Raw genomic sequence first — 20,290 nt, 5'->3', positions numbered from 1 at the left:
TTAATGCCCGGAGTGCCTTGCTGGCACCATGGCAACCGCTCGCCTCCGTGGGCCGCCGGAGCGCTAGGGTCTCGCGTTGTGTGGGCCGCAGTTGCCGTGGCTACGCTCACTCGCGCATGCTCCGCCGCGGGGGCGGGGCGAAAGCCGCTCGCCGGCCGGCCCCGCCCTCCACTGCGGCCTTAATGTCTCGGCTGGCTTGCGGGTGGAGCCCGCGGGCCGCTGGGCCGCACCATCCCGCCTCAGCCGGCCGCAGCCGGCCGCAGCCGGCGCGCGCAGCCGCCGCGGCCCGCCTTAACCTGCCCCGCCTCTAGCCTTGCTTCTGCATCCTTCCCGCACCTCCGCTACCTGTGTTCGGGGTCCTCGGCCGTGCTCGCCGCCCAGAGAGGTACCTGCGCCCGCGAAGAAGCCGCTCTCGGGCTGGCCCCGCCGCGGCGCCCTCAGGACAGTCTCTTCTTCCGGGGGCGGCACAATTCCCGTGGACAGAGAGGCGGCTCCTCGCGCGCCTGAAGGCCGGGCTCCGACCGCGAAGGCCCGGTTGACGCCGGCAGCCACCACGATTGCCCGGCGCTCGGGCTGCGGAGAACGGGCGGCCACGCCCCGTGATCGCACCGCGGCTGCCTCTCCGGCCCGGCGGCTCCCGCCCTCGCTGCCCGCCCTCGCCCCTCGCCTCTGCGCGACGCCGCGACGCCCTGCCCGCAGGTGGAGGACCCGGCCCGCCGACCCGACCCGAGACGCAAGATGGCGATGGCTGCGTGACTGAGCAGCCCCCGAGCGTCGCTCGGAGAACGCTGAGGACTGACATTGGGCGGCAGCGGAGGGACGAGAGCGGGACTCAGGGGTCGTTTGTTCATCGTGGTTGCCTGAAGCTTGACTCCCTCTGGCGTGTTGCGGGGGGGCGTCTGCTGTGGTCCTAAGTCCTAGAGCACAAGGGAGCCACAGTAACCCGTATTTGTGGAATCGCGGCCCTTGATAGTCGGGAAAATGGCGATGACGCTGTTGGAAGACTGGTGTAGGGGAATGGACGTGAACGCCCAGAGAGCCCTGCTGGTCTGGGGGATCCCAGTGAACTGTGATGAGGCTGAAATTGAAGAGACCCTGCAAGCTGCGATGCCCCAGGTGCCCTATAGAGTGCTTGGGAGAATGTTCTGGAGGGAAGAGAATGCCAAAGCGGCCTTGTTAGAGCTCACTGGCGCTGTCGACTACGCCTTCATCCCCAGGGAGATGCCGGGTAAAGGAGGCGTCTGGAAGGTGGTCTTTAAGCCTCCGACTTCCGATGCTGAATTTCTAGAAAGATTTCATCTCTTCCTAGCAAGAGAGGGGTGGACCGTACAAGATGTTGCCCGTGTCCTTGGGTTTCAGAACCCCACTCCGGCCCCAGGTCCAGATATACCAGCAGAGATGCTAAACTATATTTTGGGTAATGTTATTCAGCCTCTTTTTGAGTCCATATGGTACAAGAAGCTGACACTGTTCTCCGGGAGGGACATCCCGGGGCCTGGGGAGGAGACATTTGATACCTGGCTGGAGCACACTAACGAGGTCATAGAGGAGTGGCAGGTGTCGGATGTAGAAAAGAGGCGGCGGTTGATGGAGAGTCTTAGAGGCCCTGCTGCTGATGTCATCCGCATCCTCAAGACCGACAACCCTGTAATTACCAGCGCCGAATGCCTGAAGGCGCTTGAGCAGGTGTTTGGGAGCGTTGAGAGCTCTAGGGATGTGCAGGTCAGATTTCTGAACACTTATCAGAACCCAGGAGAAAAGTTATCTGCTTATGTCATTCGTCTGGAGCCTCTGCTGCAGAAGGTGGTGGAGAAGGGGGCCATAGATAAAGATAGCGTGAACCAAGCTCGTCTGGAGCAGGTTATTGCCGGGGCCAACCACAGTGGGGCCATCCGAAGGCAGCTGTGGCTGATCGGGGCTGCGAAAGGGCCAGCCCCTAACTTGTTCCAGTTGCTGGTGCAGATCCGCGAGGAGGAAGCCAAGGAAGAGGAGGAGGAGGCTGAGGCTGCCGTCCTGCAGTTAGGCCTGGAGGGGCACTTCTGAGTCCTGAGAAAAGGGGCTTTAGCGCAGACCTAGATCACGGCTGCTTTCGTTCGTTGTCTCTGTGCTGTGTTACAGATGTGTCTCCTAGAAGTAAAGACTTAGTCATATTTTTTCTGGGGGTAGTCAGGCCTGCATATTCATGTAACGTTAGTAAAATCGTGCAAGCGTGCACCAGAGCTGCTGCAGTAGGAGTCATGCTAGCTACAATGCCAGGGAAAGGTTTGGACACAAGCGCTCAGTGCAAGCTGTCATCATGGCATTATCATCAGTTCTGAAAAATATGTGAACGCGTGACACTTCCCATTTGTGTAATTAAATGTGAAATTGCATGTTCAGATGTTTAGTGCGGGGCCTGGCTAACACAAGAAGCGTTCAGTAAAAATGTGAACTGTTATTACTACTATTGTGAATAGTTTTTGTGTTTACTGTAAATTGTTCCTGATTTATATTAACAGAAATGTGAATTAGATATTATTATTCAACTTAACAGTGCAAATTTATTTTTCACCTTTAAACATCTAGGTCAGTTCAACTGAAAAGTGTTCTGAAACTACAGAATGGGCTGTTAGAAAAATATTGCACTTATAGAGCTGTGTAAATTAAGTTTTCACTGATTGCAAGGGGCGATTAATATGAACCAGTTACAATATCTGTTCCGGCATTTCAAATCTTTATCATTGAAGAGTAGTTTAGCTTGTTCTTGCTGATTCCAGGTGTTCTAAATTTGAAGTTATCAAATAAATGTATATTAATAAAAATATTTTTTTAATTCTATTGTCTTGTTTTTCTGACATGTGTAAAAAAATTTGTGTAATTTCCATATCTTCTTTTCTTAGGAAGAGTTCCCCATGTCACTGAAAAAAAAACCCCAAACTTCAGTTGTTTTACATTAAGCTTTATATCATACTATGTCACTTTAAATTGCAATACCTGTTAACATATTCAATTATTGCATGTTTTCTACAAGACAAAATGTTTGAAGGCAAAATAGACATAAGTGAATATTAACTTACTATAAGATGTTAGAAAATCCTGAAATGGTTTAGGTTATCTAGCAATGCTTTTTCCCCCTTTTAAATCTTTTTTCAGCTAAAAATGTTTCACTGCAAGAATAACTCATCATTCCTGTATAAAATTAATGTTTCAGTTTTATAGCAGCCATTTATATCAGGAGGAAATATGGCTTAAAGACATGTTTATTTGGTTGCAGAGATTCAGTGACTGAAGATGTCCATCTTTTGAAATTCTAGTAAATCCAGAAGTGATTAAATGAACATAAGAATTCAGTGGGGTTTTCCCCTAGTAACAAGGCTTTAGATTTATAGCTGGCCTGCATAACAATCACAAGGTAAAAAATTTTATTTATGAAGCCTGATATTGGTATATGTTCTAAGATTTTTCTGTAAACTCATTCATGTTGTCACTTACTATATCATGTCTGTTCCTCCCTCTGTCTTTTCTCAACACATCTCCACATCTTTGGCCCCCACAATAGATATGCAAATCTTCACTTCCCCTCACAAATGTCCCCATTGTACCTCTTTCTCACTCATAACTTCCTCCTCCATTCCCACAGGCATGGTGCTTGGTACACACTCTCCACATCTCTCACAATCCTATCTTCACACACTCACTCCTACCTTCTCCCCAATACTCCATCATAAACAGACTCCCTCCTCCCACCACACACACACACACACACACACACACACACACACACACACACACACACACACACACACATATTACATTCATAACAAAAAGAAATAATAGGTTCTTCACTTTTTTCACCTGTATGTTATGGGCATACTTTGTACATAGGGATATACCATCTTTTATGGCTGCAGGACTGATTGCATTTTAGAAGGGAAGATCATCACTTAGGATTCTTTTATTATATATACAAATTATATATATCTACGTCTACATACATACATATTTAATGCAATACATACATATGTCAGAATTCAAGATGTTCACCCTTTGGTCTAGGAAACAATGAACTAGAAATAATGTGCTGGGACTTCTAGGTGGTGCAGTGGTTGAGTCCGCCTGCCAATGCAGGGCACATGGGTTCGATCCCTGCTCCGGGAAGATCCCACATGCCGCGGAGCAACTAAGCCCGTGTGCCACAACTATTGAGCCTGTGTGCCGCAACTACTGAAGCCCATGTGCCTAGAGCCTATGCTCCACAACAAGACGCCACTGCAATGGGGAGCCCACGCACCACAGTAAAGAAAAGCCCCTGCTCGCCGCAACTAGAGAAAGCCCGAGTGCAGCAACAAAGACCCAATGCAGCCAATATATAAATAAGTAAATTTATAAAAAGAATAAAAATAATGTGCTATTTATGATCCAAATTAAGGTTTTCTCTTTATAGGTGCAAATTAAAAATTTTCTGCATTTTAAAGGAGGACAGCAGCAAGAAACATATCCTCATAACCAAAGAATTGTGTAGTAAAGAAGTAGAAATTGCACGATAGTCCCATTCTGTGACCACAGTTACATTTTACTGAGAGCACAGAGTATGTGCTGGGAAAATGTGTACTATTACTGCTGTTGCTGGGTTCTTCCTGTTTCTTGTGTATCAGAAAAGGGCTGGCCAACGTCAGGTCATTCCAGGCCACAAATCAAGGGCCTATTAGCCAACCGTAACCTTGTACACTTCTGGGAGTGAGGAGAGGACTGGGAATGGCCAAGTGCTCTAGTAACTTGCTGTCTCTGGAAGTGCTCCTTCCAGGATCTTTGTCATTTCAAACGGTGCCCAGAGAACTTCTGGGGAAGACTTACAAACCTGAGAGAGGAGATTATCATTGGTAGTAAACTACCGAAAAAAAATTTTTAGCATAAAGAAATGAGTCAATCCCCCTTCTTTCCTTCTCTCCCTCTCTCTCACATACACAACCGTGTGGAACAGGTTATCTAAAGACTGAATTTCTTCGGATCTGAATATCATTAGAAGTTCACACAGTTGCTCTATATTAGCTAAAACTAATGGACATGTAACCAAAAAAGATAACATTATTTTTTTTATAAAATAACACAATTTATTACTATTTTAAAACATCTCACAAAATAACATTCAGAAACTCAACATTTCTAAATAATTTAACACAATAAGTTTAGTCATAAAGTCATGCTACAAAATTCCTGCATATAAAAGATTATTACCAAAGTGTTAATAGATGTTAAAATGTTCTTCAGAATGGAGTTGGTTCTAGAAACCAAAGATTCTGGAATGATGCTCGTGATCATGACTGACACCCTGGGAGAAGTGGCTGGCCATATGTATTCTCTACAGCTACCAACTCACCAGTCTTTTGATGGGATTGATCCCTCTAGGCAATAGCACCTCAGAGGCAGGTACCCTGCTGATCAAAGAAGCAAAGAACTTCCTACCCTTGTAACATTAGCCACAACTTAATCTGGCCAACATCTAAATTAATTTTAAAAATCTAGACGTAAGGAAAGATAACTCACCAAGTTTCTATTCTGAGTTGGAGATTCTACTTGATATATCCCCCAGAGGGAGGACTGTTGATGTGGCAGACATGGAAGATGACACCAAGCAGGGAAATAGGGAAAACCTGACTCTGATTATGTTGCCACAGAACTACTGCTCAGGTGGGCTGGGCTTAGAACGAGCAAGGATGAGGTTTGATTCCTCTAATATCCACATGCAGGCTAGGTATTTACCCATCTGCCCTTTGAGAGTACTTTCCACCAACATCCAGTTTATTTTAAAGTGCAAATCTACTGAAAAATAGCTTACTCTCCCCCACCCCCTTGTTAAATTTGCTAGATCATAATTTGGTTGGCTGCTTCCCTTCTAACCTGCCCAATATGGGAAATTAACTAGAATCCAGTTATGACTTCTCCAAATGTCAAGTGAAAATTTATCTTAGGTTAGAAAAAGGTAAGACAGCCTCGTTTTTCAGTTTTTTTTCTTTGCAGTCACTGGTCAATAAAAAGGCGGGAATAGAGATATAGATGAGGGATTTCTAAAAGTTCAGTGATTTTTAAAAAACATACCCTTGATTTTTTTTTTATTGCACTTACTTTATAGTTAAAAACACTCATGCTAAAGTAAAGATTAAGGAATATGGTCAAGTTAGCTGTGTCAGAAGCACCAACTCTACTATACTGAGTCTTGTTTTATATTTAATTATTTACAGACACATTAAGCAGCCCAAATAAAGAAAATGTGTGCCAAAAGAATTAATTTCTGGTAAAGGATAACTTTCAGTTTAGCAGTTATTTTTTCCTCCTTTACCAATACTTACAATGTAAGGTCTTTGTAAACAGACAATCAGACTGCAGTTAGAGAAACAATCACACTATTCATGATTGGTGCTTTGACACTTCCCCTCAATTTTTTAAAGTTAATGATTTAGTCCAACCTTTCTAGGCCCTACACTTTTTCCATTTAGTCCTAAGAAAAATCCAGCTGGAAGATTCTGGATAACATAGATAACTACCTTCGACTCTACTTACACATCACCAACTCTGAGAATAAGTTAACAGTTAAGATTCTTCTCTTACTCCTCCTCATTCTACTTCAGACCACCTGCAAGAGGTATCAAAAGAAGCATCTATTCAAGTCAACATTTCTCTTTCTATACAGTAACCACATTTACGTGTCTTATACCACCTCTATTTGTGGAATAGATCCAGTAACCATACCAAGTTACTGGCCAGTTATCATGACCAGACATTCTTCTGATCACATGCAAAATCAGTGTCTACACCAGCTATTTTCATATATGATTACCAAATTTTATACAACATTTTTCTGTATTTAATGACTGCTACAGTCTACAAAATTTGTGCATTATTGGACAATGAATGAACAAACACCTAAAGGATGATGATCCATTTTCTGAAGTGCACTTAAAATGTTAAACTTTAAAGACAAAGCAAAATCTATCATAAAGTTGGATTCTGTTGATAGTAGGAGAGAGGTAGGTTAATAATTACTGTCCGAAGATAAGTAAGAATGCTAAACAATAAAAGCTGAGGCCCTGCTGAAAAACATAAGTTGAACCTTCCAGCCCTGAGTTTCTAATGTTATATGAAAATTATTAAAATGAGCATTACAAAGGAAAACACCAGTGACCATTTCCTTCCACCCATGATTATTAAATACATCACCTTCTCTCAAATAACAACTCAGGTAGCATATGGCTACAGAGTGAAAATAAGTGGACCTTGCAAAAAGGAATGTTGCTACAAAGCACTAGTTCTTAACCAGGGGCAAATTTGTTCCCACCCTCTGTCCCAGAGGACAGATGGCAATGTCTGAAGACACTTCTGGCTGGCACAACTTGGGAGAGGGTTCTACAGGCATCTAGTTGTGTAAAAGCCAGAGATGCTGCTAAACATCCAATACTACAAAGGAGAGCACCCCAGCCCCTAACATTATCCAGCCTAAAATATTAATAGTGCCAAGGTGGAGAAACTCTGGTTTAAAGGAACAAACTCCTATTTACAGAGAACACAAAAATCTTTCAAGGCCTGACTAGGTAACACAGCCATAGCTTAGAGTTAGGGAACATAGGAAAGCTGAATTCCTTAGTAGACTAAAATAAAATTTCCTGTGAAAAATTAAAATACTGTAATGATTCCATCATTATAAGAATAGAAGAAATGGAATGGTCCACTAAAATGGCATAATGCTTTAAACAAGGAGCACAGAGAGAATCCATTCCAAGTAGGTCAAATGTCTAATCCAAGAAGCATAAACCAAAAGCACTTAATATCAGCTAAATTTGCAGCAGTAAAGGATGCTTTAAGGAATGATTCGAGAAAATATTCTGAACTTCTTCATACACCTTATCTTCCATTTTCTAATGGCATGGATTCTGGTTTTAATTCCAAGAAAAGGACGCATAGAAGTCATTCAAATATTTGTTGAGTGGAACTGAATTACGAATTTTGTGTGAAATGGACACAGAAAAGCACCTTACACCTCTCTGAGAACTACCAGTGATTAAGAGACATTAAGAAATAAGGAGAAGCAGAGAAAATTAGTCTATATTACAGAATTCAGAAAAACCAAACAGCGACACTGTAAGCCATTTTATAAATAAATTCAATATGAAGTCATTCATTCATTCCCTATTATATTCACTTCCAGAGTAACTTTTAGAACATACACCCATACCTAGCAATATGGCTTCAAGCTTACCTACTAGATGAAGTGCAAAGTACAAGAAAAGGAGATCGTCCTCTCTCTTAGTTTAAACATCACCAAGGGAAATCCTCATTGCCTGTGGTTCACAAAAGAAATACTCAAAGGCTTTGAATGTATAAGCCAGTCAGAGTAAAGATTTCTTCCTATCAGACTGTAAGGAAGAGCAAAAGGAAGCTAAAAAAAGTATTGGACCTTTATTTAGAATTGATTGTCAAAGCAGTGGTCCCTTTTGATCAGAGTGACTCAGAGAAATCATGTAATTCCTACTTAAATGATACCTGAAAACTTCCAAAAGCCAGGACTACTTATGCAATCACTTTTTAAAAATGACTCTTCCCTCTTTGACTGGTTTTACCCAAGTAAGCGGGGAAATAGGAACCAATAGTCTCTGGTTGAGGGACTTTAGGCACAATTTGGCAGAGGGCCTCTGACTTCTTTTTTGCAATCTATCAGTGACTCAGTCACAGCCTACCATGGACTTCATCTGGTTACTGACTACCATATCTTGCATTTTCCAAAAAAAATTTTTTCTTATATGATAAATTCTCAACTCTGCATCCAACTATTGCTTTGCAATTCTGAGGTTAAATCACCTGTTATGCTCCACAGAAGGGGCAATCCTCAAAAATATTGCCGTTTGCCTGGGATTCCATGATGAAACAGCTCTTTTCCCTCCACAACAATTTACATAATTCATTTTAAGAGCTGTTTAACTTCAACTTTCATAAAAAATATATTTTGAAGTGCTAAATTTCACTTATTGAAAGGTACCAAATCCAGTCTTTTAAGTTCTACACCAATCACTTCACCAATTACAACAATCACTTCTCTCAACATGAGGATCAACAGAACAAAGTTATTAGGGCAAATTTTAAGAAATATGAATGGCCAACATTTAGGTTAGGAATTCAAATATAACTACTGCTTATATATATTTACTTATGTAATATATTGATATAAGGAACTATAAACCAAAAAGTGTGCCTAAGATCAGGTCCACATGTGTAATAAGGCCAAAGTATTGGTCAAAGGAGTGATCATAACAGTCATTTTAATCACTGACCTTGATTACGGAGTGACTGGCTGACTGTGTGCAGGACTTGAGTGGACACACAGGCAAACACAACATAAATTCCAGCTGACAATTCACACACTTTTGGAACAACAAGTAAGTAAATAGAACATGGGCTATAAGGCCTCCAAGGTACTAATTTTTCCTTTTTTCACCATAGCTTTTCCAGTTGGACTTTGGAGTCTTGATTCTAGGGCTGCTGTTATATTTCTAAGAGCAACTCTTCCCAAACCAAAGGCATGACACATTTGTGCTTCTGAGCCATAAACAGATGAACTTTCAGGAAAGATGGTCGACAGATTCAAAAGTTAAGTATATATATTTAAATACCTGGCCTAAGAAAAACAAAAACAAAAAAGCAAAAAAACTAAAGAAACTGAATAAAGAACCACATTTGTTCGTCTGTTGTTAAAAATGACTGGTCTATAAAGGTTTCAGTAGATGGGGTCACGCAGTACATAACTGGGACTGAAGACAAAAATTGAAAATTTGTAGTTTCTAAAAAGAGAACTAGAATGTATAAAGTTGGTATTATCATTCTGGGGGAGAAACACTGAATAGGTTAAGAGAAAAAAAGATAGGAATGAGAGATTTGTTTTAAGAACCACGTGCCCCAAACAGAATCTTTGAAATAGACAAATATACAAAACTTATCTATTGTTCTTATGACAGGTAAATAAGTTAACTCAGAGTGGGAAATGTGGGTTAGTTATCTTCTTCTTCATCCTCTTTAATTACTGGGGTACCTAAAATGAAAAAGAAAATTATCACCGGTCATTCTCAAGGGATTGTTAAATTCTAAATGAAAATATTTTTCTGTTAATTTGAGGAGCTCTGAGATGCTGAGAAGTGTGCCACAATACAAATAATATCATAACATAATCTTTTAAATTTCTAATAATCCAAAAAGCCTTCAGGAGAATTCCCAAATGGATTAATATAAGTAATTATAAATATAGCTCTCCAACATGCAGAGTTACAAATAAAAATGTCTACAGGTACCAGGCAGAAAAACAAGTCCCTATACACACTAATAACTTTGTATGTTAAACACAAAGAAATATTCATTTTTCACAATAAAATAAACAATCCTAGTATTGCCAGAATCTGAATTGTTACTCCAGTTTATAGCTATTAAAATAGTGGTGCTATGGTTGTCATACACGTCTTTTGGTAAACATTCATACTCTTTTCTTTTGGGTATATAGCTAGGAGAAAAGCTGCTGGGTCATAAGGGATATGTGTGTAGAGCTTCTGTAGATAATGCCAGTTTTCCAAAGTTATACCAAGTTACGTTACCATCCAGCAGGGTATGAGAGTTCTAGTTGCTCCATGTTCCACTAACATTTGGTACTGTCTGTCTTTTTCATTTTAGCTCTTTAACACCTCTCAGTTTTTCTGACAAGCAACCGAAGAGGAACAAAATTAGGCAAGCTAGCAGCTGTGGCCACCTATGTTCTGGTCCATCTCACTGGTTTAGCATAGACCAAGTGGTTTTTCTAGGGGCTGTTCAGATTGGCCTGAAGTCAATATTTCATCCAAAAGGCTACATATAATCTGGCTTTGTCTATTCAGGGTCTACATAAAGGATTCTTTTCCATTCTTAATGAAAGGGGATCACTTCCTGTACACAATCAGAAGGGAAGACAAATGGTTTCAAGTGGTTTCTAGAGGTCAAAGTTAAACATAAAAAGGCTGAAGTCCAAGGCTCTAATGTACTCTCTCTTTTTTTCTATTTTAAATTGTGAAGTAGTCATTCATATAGATACAATATAAATAATTCAAAGAGTATCAAAACCAATTATTGTATACCCACCACCCAATTTAGGAAAAAGAACATCACCAGTATCCAAAAAACCTGTTTGCCTCTTCCTGTTTATTCCTGTACCTCCCACAAGAGGCAATCTACTGTCTTTGTTATTTTACTGCTATGTATATAAGCAGAGGGAAAAAAGGGAACATTCTGCATGATCCCATTTATATAAAACTCTATAAAATACAAACTAATCTATAGGGATGGAAAGCAGATCAGCGACTGCCTTGGGAGGGATGGCAGCTAGCAGCAAGGGGGAGGGATTACAAAAAGGCAAAAGGAAACTTTTGGGGATGATATATATGTTCACTATCTTTCCACCCTGCTTTATTGAGATATGATTGATACATAACATTGTGCAGGTTTAAGGTGAAAACGTGATGATTTTACATACATATATTATTAAATAATTACCATGATAAGATTAGTTAACACATCCATCACCTCACTTTTGTGTGCGTGTGTGTGAGTGTGAGATAACTTTTAAGATCTCCTCTCTTAGCAACTTTCAAATATACAGTACAGTATTGTTAACTCTGGTCACTATCATATGTTCATTCTCTTAACTGTGGAGATGGTTTCAGAGGTGTATATGTATGTCAAAACATATCAAATTATATACTTTAAATATGCGCAGTTAACAGTATGTCAATTACACCTCAATCAAGCTGCTAAAATTTTTTCGTGTAGGAAAAGAGCTACTTAAGAGCCTTCTATATCAACAATTCCCAGCCTTCCAGTGAGGTATATCAGAATCACCTATAAAACTTTTTCAAACTATCTAGACCTCCTTCACTCCCTCCCCAGAGATTCTGAAATATCCCTCCACAGGGATGCTGCCCCATTTAAGAACAACTGTCACAGTACACGGAGGTGGATAAAAGGGTTGAGTACTGAGCTTTAGATAGAGGTGGTAAGGAAGAGATGCAGAGACACAGAATAGGAAGGATAGAATGGCAGGGCAATAGGGGTGGTGAAGAGGGGAGGGAAGGGTCGAGGGAGAAGGAAGCCTCAACCATAAACAACCAGGCCCTGTTGTTTGGGATGTGGTGATGAAGACATAAGGAGAACATGCATGTGGTACGCGGTATGACAATGATGATGGTCACGTAGCTGCATAACTTGTTTATTTCTTCTAAATATTTTCCTTTCCCCCCATTCAGTCAGGTAGGCTGGGCAGCTCTGCGCATCACTGCTTTAGGAGGTGTGGAAAAGCAGAAACAGACCTGGCTTTCGTCTTTGAAAAGCTCAAGAACATCACTGAGAAGACAAGAGTTTGTGAGAAGATACAGAATAATGTGGAAAAGAGGGAGGGGGATAGTGATCTCCTCAGACTAGAAAGATAGTTCCCTGGGCTGGCAGAAAAGCAGGAAGTCTGTGGGTTCTAGAAGGTTCAGAATCCTGGCCTGGCTTCCTGATAGCACTCCTGGGGGCAGGAAAGACCCGGAGAGGTCCGTGACTCTTTTATTATTTCTAGTTTTTAGATGACAAAAGAACAAAGTTTGGTGAGATGAATTAACTAGCAACATGACAAAAAAGCTATTAAGTGGTAGAACTGGGACTTGAGCCCAGTCAGTCAGGGATCCCTCCTGACAGTGTCACCTATCTTAGGTACTGAGAAACTAAAATTAGCAAGGAGAGGGAGAGAGAACACTACAATTTTGATTCAACTGTGAAAAAGCAAGTGCTTACGATTTACATCTAATTATTTTGCAAAATAATACCTTTGGGACTTGAGAATAAGCCCAGCTTTCTTATAAGCTTTTGGTTTAGGGATGATCTTACACCAGTATAAATATTCTAGAAGTTTTTCATCTCACTCTGGCCCAAACTGGGACCCTAAAATTTCCTATGGACAGAAATGGCCTTGGAGACCAGAGATAACCTATCATTTTCTTTCGTTTTGCTTCTTTTAATGATTCCATGCTACAAATTCAATTCTTATACCCAGAAGACATTTCCAAGGTGGCCCAGAGGCACTCACCATCTAGCTTTTTCAGTTTGGGCACTCTCTTGGTTGCCTCTTCAATCCAGTTCCCCTCAGTAGAATGTTTCTCTTCCAAGGGATTGCCTACAAACACCAGGTCTTCTAGGCATGGCAGTTCTGCCAGCTTCACGAATTCAGCTACAAGTACAAAGAATACATTCCATATTAAAATGGCAAGTTTTACTGTTATGCTTTTGAGGGCTGAATTCCGATATTACTAGCTCTCATTTTGTGGCTATTCAGAACAATTCATTGTTTAAGATTTTGAAGGAAGTAGGGGAAATTATACCACATGAAGTCATTCTCTGAATACATTATGGAAAGGGAGGGAGAGGGAGACGTACCTCTTCTACCTTTATGCTAGCCTAAGGTTGGGATAAGAAGAGGAAATGAGGTTCAGAATCAACAAATCAATCCCCAGTGACAGGTCTTCTCTATACTGTACTGCATCAGCATCAGTATCAGCTAAGCTAAACTGCCCTTGTCTCTACCTATTCCCTCATCTCTGAATTCTTAAAGCAACTCATTCAAGCCTCTATTGTAGAACTAATCACACAGTTTTCTAACTATTAATTCATAAACGAATCTTCCCCACTAAGCTGTGAACTCCTTGAGGGCAGGAATAGTGTCCTGTTCAACTATGTATTTCAAGAGCCTGGCATAGTTCATGGCATATAACAGGGCCTTAAAATGCTAAATGGATAATGTCCAATAAAAAAGAAAAGCAATGTATATGTTAAATAAGTCTTCCACCCAAGAATTATTAAACTGATTCCTTTTAGCCTTTGGACAATAATTTAATTTTTTTCATGATTAACAGGACCAGGACCTATTCAATTATAATCATTCTAAGTAAATATTTAAATGTAAATTTCAGGTGTTTAGATGAAATACGGGAAGTCCTATAGCTCCCTCCCTCTGTGCTTACAAAGAAATGTCTCCATTTCGTATCTTGTTCCCTATTGGGCTATTTTCTATAAACATGAGGTAGAAGGTTAGCAAAGAGCTGGCCTCACTCACCCCAGTCTTTCACCAGGTTATTAGACATGTAGAGAATCTTCAATTTCTTCATGACATGGATCCCTTTCAACTTCTCAATAAAATTGTAGGAGATCCACAGTTCTTCTAACGTGTCCCCTACTGCTTCCTGAAAAAGAAAGCAATTTGATTTACATGCTTATTTTTAAGCTTTTCATTCTGTCCCCTTCCTTACAAACATAGAGACAATGGCCTTCAGAGAGAACTGAGACCTTGCCACCTGTCCACTGGCAGGAGAGCTGAAGGCTGTGTGGGAGTTTTTTCTCCTTAAGAAAGCCAAGTAGAATATTTTCTTCCTCTCTTCAAACTGATCTGAACTAAGAATAGCTACTGAAATCACCAAGAGGGGAAATAACAGCACTGTTTTATCACTTGTATTGAACAGTATACTTTGCAAATTACCTCCCTATACATTGTATTATTTGATCCTTATTTAAGACAGGTGAAGCAGGTTATTTGATTTCTATTATAGATAGATCAAGGGCTTTTCTACGATCACAATGCCTTTTTTTTTTTAGCCACGCCACATGGCTTGCAGGATCTTAGTTCCCTGACCAGGGATCGAACCCGCGCCCACAGCAGTGAAAGCATGGACTGCCAGCAAATGCTGAACAATGCTATTAAATAGTAGACCTAGGTCTAAATTTCAAGGTGGTTTTTTTTTTCTTTCAATATTTATTATGAAAACTTTCAAATATAAGAAAGTTGAAAGATATTATAGTAAATACCCATATATCCTCTACCCAGCTTCTACCATTAACATTTTACTACCCTTTTCCTATCACATATCTGTCCATCTATCCATCCTGCTATCTATCCATCAATTCATCTTATTTCTTTCTGATGTATAAAACTCAACTTAAAACCCATAGTCTTTTCATTTATAGTATAAAGAGTATATCATACTGACTCAAATGCTAGATACAATCAACGGTGGCACAAAAACTTTTCCTTCTTTCATATATAAAAGACAAAATGTAGTGATTATTTGTTCCTTAAAAAACAAAAAAATACTAGGCAGAATCAATTCAATGTTCAATCCCCTCTTAACCCAAAAGAATTTACCTACATCCACATGGTAAAGTCTAGAATGTAGGACCCAGGTCTATGTTCTGGCAACTGTCCCTTCAAAGACTGTAGAGAGAATAAATGTACTCTGGATAAAGATCATTAATGCATTTGCCATACAGATGGAATCAAGGGGAAAAGCTGAGAATGGAGTGGCCTGAGTTAGTTCTGTGTGTCATCCCAAGGCTGACAATTCATCTTAGCTTCAACTTTCTAAATAGAAGAAACAAGTTTCAAAGTAAAAGAAACTTTTAAATCAGTCCATCCCAGCACTTTTACATTAGAACTTTGTGATTTAACCAAACTCCCTCAGCTAGTAATCTGATACCTTCTCTCAAAGGATTAATCAGTATATCATACATATCTTTCAGAAGAGGGGAATCAGTCTTCAGATAATTTAAACTTCATTGCATACGTTTTCATTGCACTGCATCCCCATGTATCCCATGTCTCCAGTTTAGAAAGTGTGAGGCAGCAGAAAAAGTAGTGATTAAATAATACTAATTAGAAAGTTTAGGCTCAATTCTGGGTTCTGCCACGTTAGTGTCATTTTACACGTACAGATGAGGACTCTTGGCCAATTTTCACATAACCAATTTGATTAATTCTCCAAATAGCCAATTTGCTGAATTTACTCTTTTACTGATTTACTGAAAAAATGTTTAACTACTTACAAAATATAGCAATTTGTTTTAGATAGGATAGGATAGAAATTACTTTAGACAGGATAACTTCTGAAGATGTCTGTTGTGCTTTGTTCATTCATTTGAAGTATTAATTGAGTTTCAGTTTAGTTTTCAGCCATTTAGATGCAGCTGTTTTGCCATGACCAAATATCAGTGCATTGGGGGACTTTACTTGTGAATATAATTTTGTAGAACAAGAATTTCTTATGCATATTAACTAACAAATGTTGTATAGATTTTGGATGTCCAGGGCATAGTTTTAGTCTTTCAGTACATTTTCATTCTATTCCACTGTTTTTCCTACTTCCCTAAATATAACGATTCACTAACCAGCTCAGATTACTATTTTTATGTGTTTTAATCATTTGAGAAGTGATCAGTGTCTAAAATATGAAACTGACATGTTACAAAGATGGACTGACAAGTCTAACAGCTGGGATAAAACAGCTGCACTAAAATTAATACTAAATAAAACCTTAAAGAAAAGTTCAAAAGGTGTTGAAATCATTCCAAGCAACACAATTTTCTATATATTTGTAAGTAGGTAATAAAGACAAAATTTTGGTGAAGCAATCTCGTGAATGTTAATCAATAAAACCTGGCTAAGTCTGTGTGACTCAATTTAGTGAAATCTGTCATTCAGTAAGCTAGCCCTTTGGAGAACTGTACAGTGAATGAATAGGCATTTAGCAAACTGGTCTGCTTCTGCATGTGAATAAATCACTTCTCTTCTCAGTTTCTAACTCTGTAAAATAAGGAGGCTGGCACAATGAGATAGCACCTCATACCCATTAGGATGGCTACTATCAAACAAACAGAAAATAACAAGTATTGGCAAGGATATGGAGAAACTGGAACCCTTGTGCACTGCTGGTGTGAATGTAGAATGGTGTAGATGCTATGGAAAACACTTTGGCAATTCCTCCAAAAATTGAAAACACATGAACCAGCGATCCCACTACTGGGCATATACCCAAAAGAACTGAAAGCAGGGTTTCAAAGAGATATTTAGATACCCATGTTCACAGCAGCACAATTTAAAACAGCCAAAAGGTAGAAACAACCCGAGTGTTCACTGATGGATGAACAGATAAACAAAATATGGTCTATACATACATCAGAATGTTATTCATCCTTAAAAAGGAAAGAAATTCTGATATATGCTACAACATGGATGAACCTTGAGGACATTATGCTAAGTGAACTAAGCCAGTCACAAAAAGACAAATACTGTATGATTCTACTTATATGAGATACCTAGAGTTCAAATTCATAGATACAGAAAGTAGAATGGTGGTTGCCAGAGCTGGGGGGGAGGAGACAATAGGAAGTTATTGTTAAATGGGTATAGAGGTTCAGTTTTCTAAAATGAAAAGAAATAAATTGTCTCCAAGTTAATCTATAAATTCAATGCAATTCTACTAAGGCTTCCAATGGGATTTTATTTTTTATGAACTTGATAGATCTATTTTCAAGTTTCTCTTGAAGAGTAAATGTCCAAGAAAAGCCACAAATATTTTGAACAAAGAGAGACGACTTGTCCTAATAGATATCAAAACATATTATAAAGCGAAAGAAAAGTAAAGCAGCGTGATATTGGAGTTGAAATATACAGGTAAAACAACAAACAGAAACTTGAGGGTCTTCCCTGGTGGTCCAATGGGTAAGAGCCCTTGCTCCCAATGCAGGGGGCCCGGGTTCCATCCCTAGTTGGGAACTAGATCCCACATGCATGCTACAACTGAGAGTCCATATGCTGCAACTAAGAAGCCCGCATGCCGCAACTAAGATCTGGCATAGCCTAAATAGATAATATTAAAAAAATACAAATAAATAAGAAGCGATTGCCAAAAGGATTAACCTTAAAAAAAGAAAAGACAGAAAGAAACTTGATCATCCAGGAACCTACCCATGCATATACAAGAGTTTATTTAGTATGTGGCATTTGCAAACAGTGGGAAAAAGAGACTTTTCAATATATGCCTAATGTTTGGAGGAAAAAAATAAGGTTTGATACCTGTCTCATGCAATATGCAAAAATAAACTCCAGATGAATTAAAGGTATAAACCTTTAAAATTTATACTTAAAATACAATAGAAGTACTAGAAGAAAATTTAAGACTATTTTTTATAATCTAGAAGTGAAGACCTTCTATATAAGATACAAAACACAGACGTTATAAAGATTTGACAAATAAAATTTTTAAAACTCCATACAGCAACTACAAATAAAGTGAAAAGACAAGTGACAAACTAAGAGAAAATACATGAAATAATTCTGAAAACTTTCCATTAAATTGCAGTGTGGAATCTGCAATCAGATTACCTAGATTTGACTAAGTCCTCCACCTTTTCCTCTTCCCTCCTGCCTTTTTCCTCTCCTTCATCACCTTTTTTTGGTTTGTTTAGCTATTCATTTGTAAATGGACACTTCCATCTTTTGACTATTGTGAATAATGCTGCTATGAACTTGAGTGTACAAATATTTTGTTTGTATTTTGAGGGGAGGATCATTTTTTTTTAATTTAAAGAAGTAACACACATAATCATCACCTAAATAAAAATATAAAATACTTTTTAAAAAAAGAGTAACACACAATATAACAATAACAAAAATCAAATAGTGCAAACAAATATAAAGAAAAATCTCTTTCTCACTCACACCCCTTCCCTTCCCCAGAGGTAACAGCTATCATCAGAAATATTCTATGCATATATGTACATAGAAATATCTACTTTGCTTCTTTTCATTTACTGTATTTTGCAAATTATTCTATTTCATCACATATAGGTAAGTCCTACCTCATTTTCCCCCTTGATATATATTATTCAGTTAGCTAGTCAACTACCGATAGACACTTAGATTGTTGCAATCTTTTATACAAGCTATATTTCAAATAATGTACTTGGTCCATCTTTGTTCATGTATATGAGTATGAAAAACTCCTACATATAGATTAAATATATGGGACAAAGTAAATACACATTGAAGACTGTGATAGCTATTGACAGACTGCTTATCTCAGCAACAGGGTTTAACAGTGCCTGTACACTATCTTTGATCACATTACATAACTATCTGAGCCTCAGTTTCTTTATCTTAAAATGAGGATTGAGGATTTTTTATCTTAAAATGATGATATTATCCACTTGTTGTGAGTTTCAAATGAGATAATACATGTAAAGAATCTGCTACATAGCTCATAAATATTAACTGTAACAACAGTAATAGTAATAACATTATCAATACTGGATAATTATTAGGAATATTGAAGAGTGCCTAAAATTTAATAAGAAAAAGATAAAAGTAGAAAATGGGTAAAAATATATGTTGGGTCAATTTCCAAAAGAGGAAACATGCATAACTAATAAACATATAAAAAGATGTTCAAAGTCACAACTAACTAAAGAATACAGATTAAAACAACATAATACTCCCTTTCCCTATCATATTGGCAAATATTAAAAATATGGATAATACTCAGGGATGTTGAGGGTAGAGGTGGTAATCCTCACCCTTATACCACTGATGGAAGTGGAAACTGGCATAAGCATTGTGGGAGCAATCTGAGGTACTTGTCAAAAATTTAAATGCATAAAAATAACCTCAGCTTTTCTACTTTTAGGAATCGAGGCTATGTAAAGATTCAAATAACTGCTAAAGGATACATGTAAAAAGATGTTGACTATGGCATGATTTGTAATAGCAAAAAAAGAGAGAGAGACAGACACCTCTTCTTCAATAGAATATCTGGAAATACTCTAAATGCTCAGCAGTACTGGAATAGTTAAATACATTGTGGTATACTGATAGTGTAGAAAACAACAGCTATTGAAAAGAATGCATTAAATCTGCCTGTTTTAACATGGAAGGATATTCCTGATATATTACTGAATAAAAAAGCAGGAAAAATATGCCCAGTATATTATCAGTACAAATATATATAACATACATACACACACATTCACATGCACACACATAGATATCTGTTAATTTGTCTGTGCACAGAAAAAAATTTAAAGTATACAAATACTATTTCTGTTACCTCATGGAATTGAGGAGGTAGGGAGAGAAAAGACTTTCCACAGGGTATTTCATATATTTATGAATTGCTTGATTTGTTTTTTAAACACAATTACATCTATTACTCTTAGAATTAAAAATTTAACTTAATAATTTTTGTAATTCGTAATAAAATATATTGTAATAGAATATATTGGTAATAAAAATATTTATCGAATGCCTACTACATGTATCAAGCACCAATGTAGATGCTGGTGAACAAAACTGATGTACTTTATCAGGATTCGTGTGTGTGTGACACAGAGAGAGAGACAGAGGGAGAGAGACATTATGAATAATGTCCCTATACATGACGTTTTTACCATC

At 38.7% G+C, this 20,290-nt stretch overlaps 2 protein-coding genes across 3 annotated transcripts in view; one reads left to right on the top strand and one right to left on the bottom strand.

The window, feature by feature from the left end:
* The first annotated feature begins 246 nt into the window (after positions 1-246).
* Positions 247-2,812, top strand: PNMA1 (PNMA family member 1). The gene has a single exon (XM_057730245.1). The coding sequence runs from the start codon at positions 982-984 to the stop codon at positions 2,041-2,043; it is 1,062 nt and encodes a 353-aa protein (XP_057586228.1). The 5' UTR covers positions 247-981; the 3' UTR covers positions 2,044-2,812.
* A 2,361-nt stretch (positions 2,813-5,173) lies between these two features.
* Positions 5,174-20,290, bottom strand: part of DNAL1 (dynein axonemal light chain 1) — a 41,615-nt gene continuing 26,498 nt past the window's right edge. For both annotated transcript variants that reach the window (XM_057730429.1, XM_057730428.1), the window contains exons 6-8: positions 14,129-14,255; positions 13,106-13,246; positions 5,174-10,054 (exon numbers count right to left, since the gene is read on the bottom strand). In XM_057730429.1, the coding sequence (XP_057586412.1) occupies positions 10,014-10,054; positions 13,106-13,246; positions 14,129-14,255 (309 nt within the window). In that variant the 3' untranslated portion in view covers positions 5,174-10,013. The remainder of the gene's footprint in view (positions 10,055-13,105; positions 13,247-14,128; positions 14,256-20,290) is intronic.

This window comes from Hippopotamus amphibius, chromosome 4 (assembly GCF_030028045.1).
Source record: "Hippopotamus amphibius kiboko isolate mHipAmp2 chromosome 4, mHipAmp2.hap2, whole genome shotgun sequence".
Classification (NCBI taxonomy): domain Eukaryota; kingdom Metazoa; phylum Chordata; class Mammalia; order Artiodactyla; family Hippopotamidae; genus Hippopotamus; species Hippopotamus amphibius.
This window is presented reverse-complemented; position numbering and strand designations above follow the sequence as displayed.

Bases quoted from the DNA above. Each gene is read 5' to 3' on its own strand.
- PNMA1 (XM_057730245.1), top strand. From the start codon at position 982: ATGGCGATGACGCTGTTGGAAGACTGGTGTAGGGGAATGGACGTGAAC.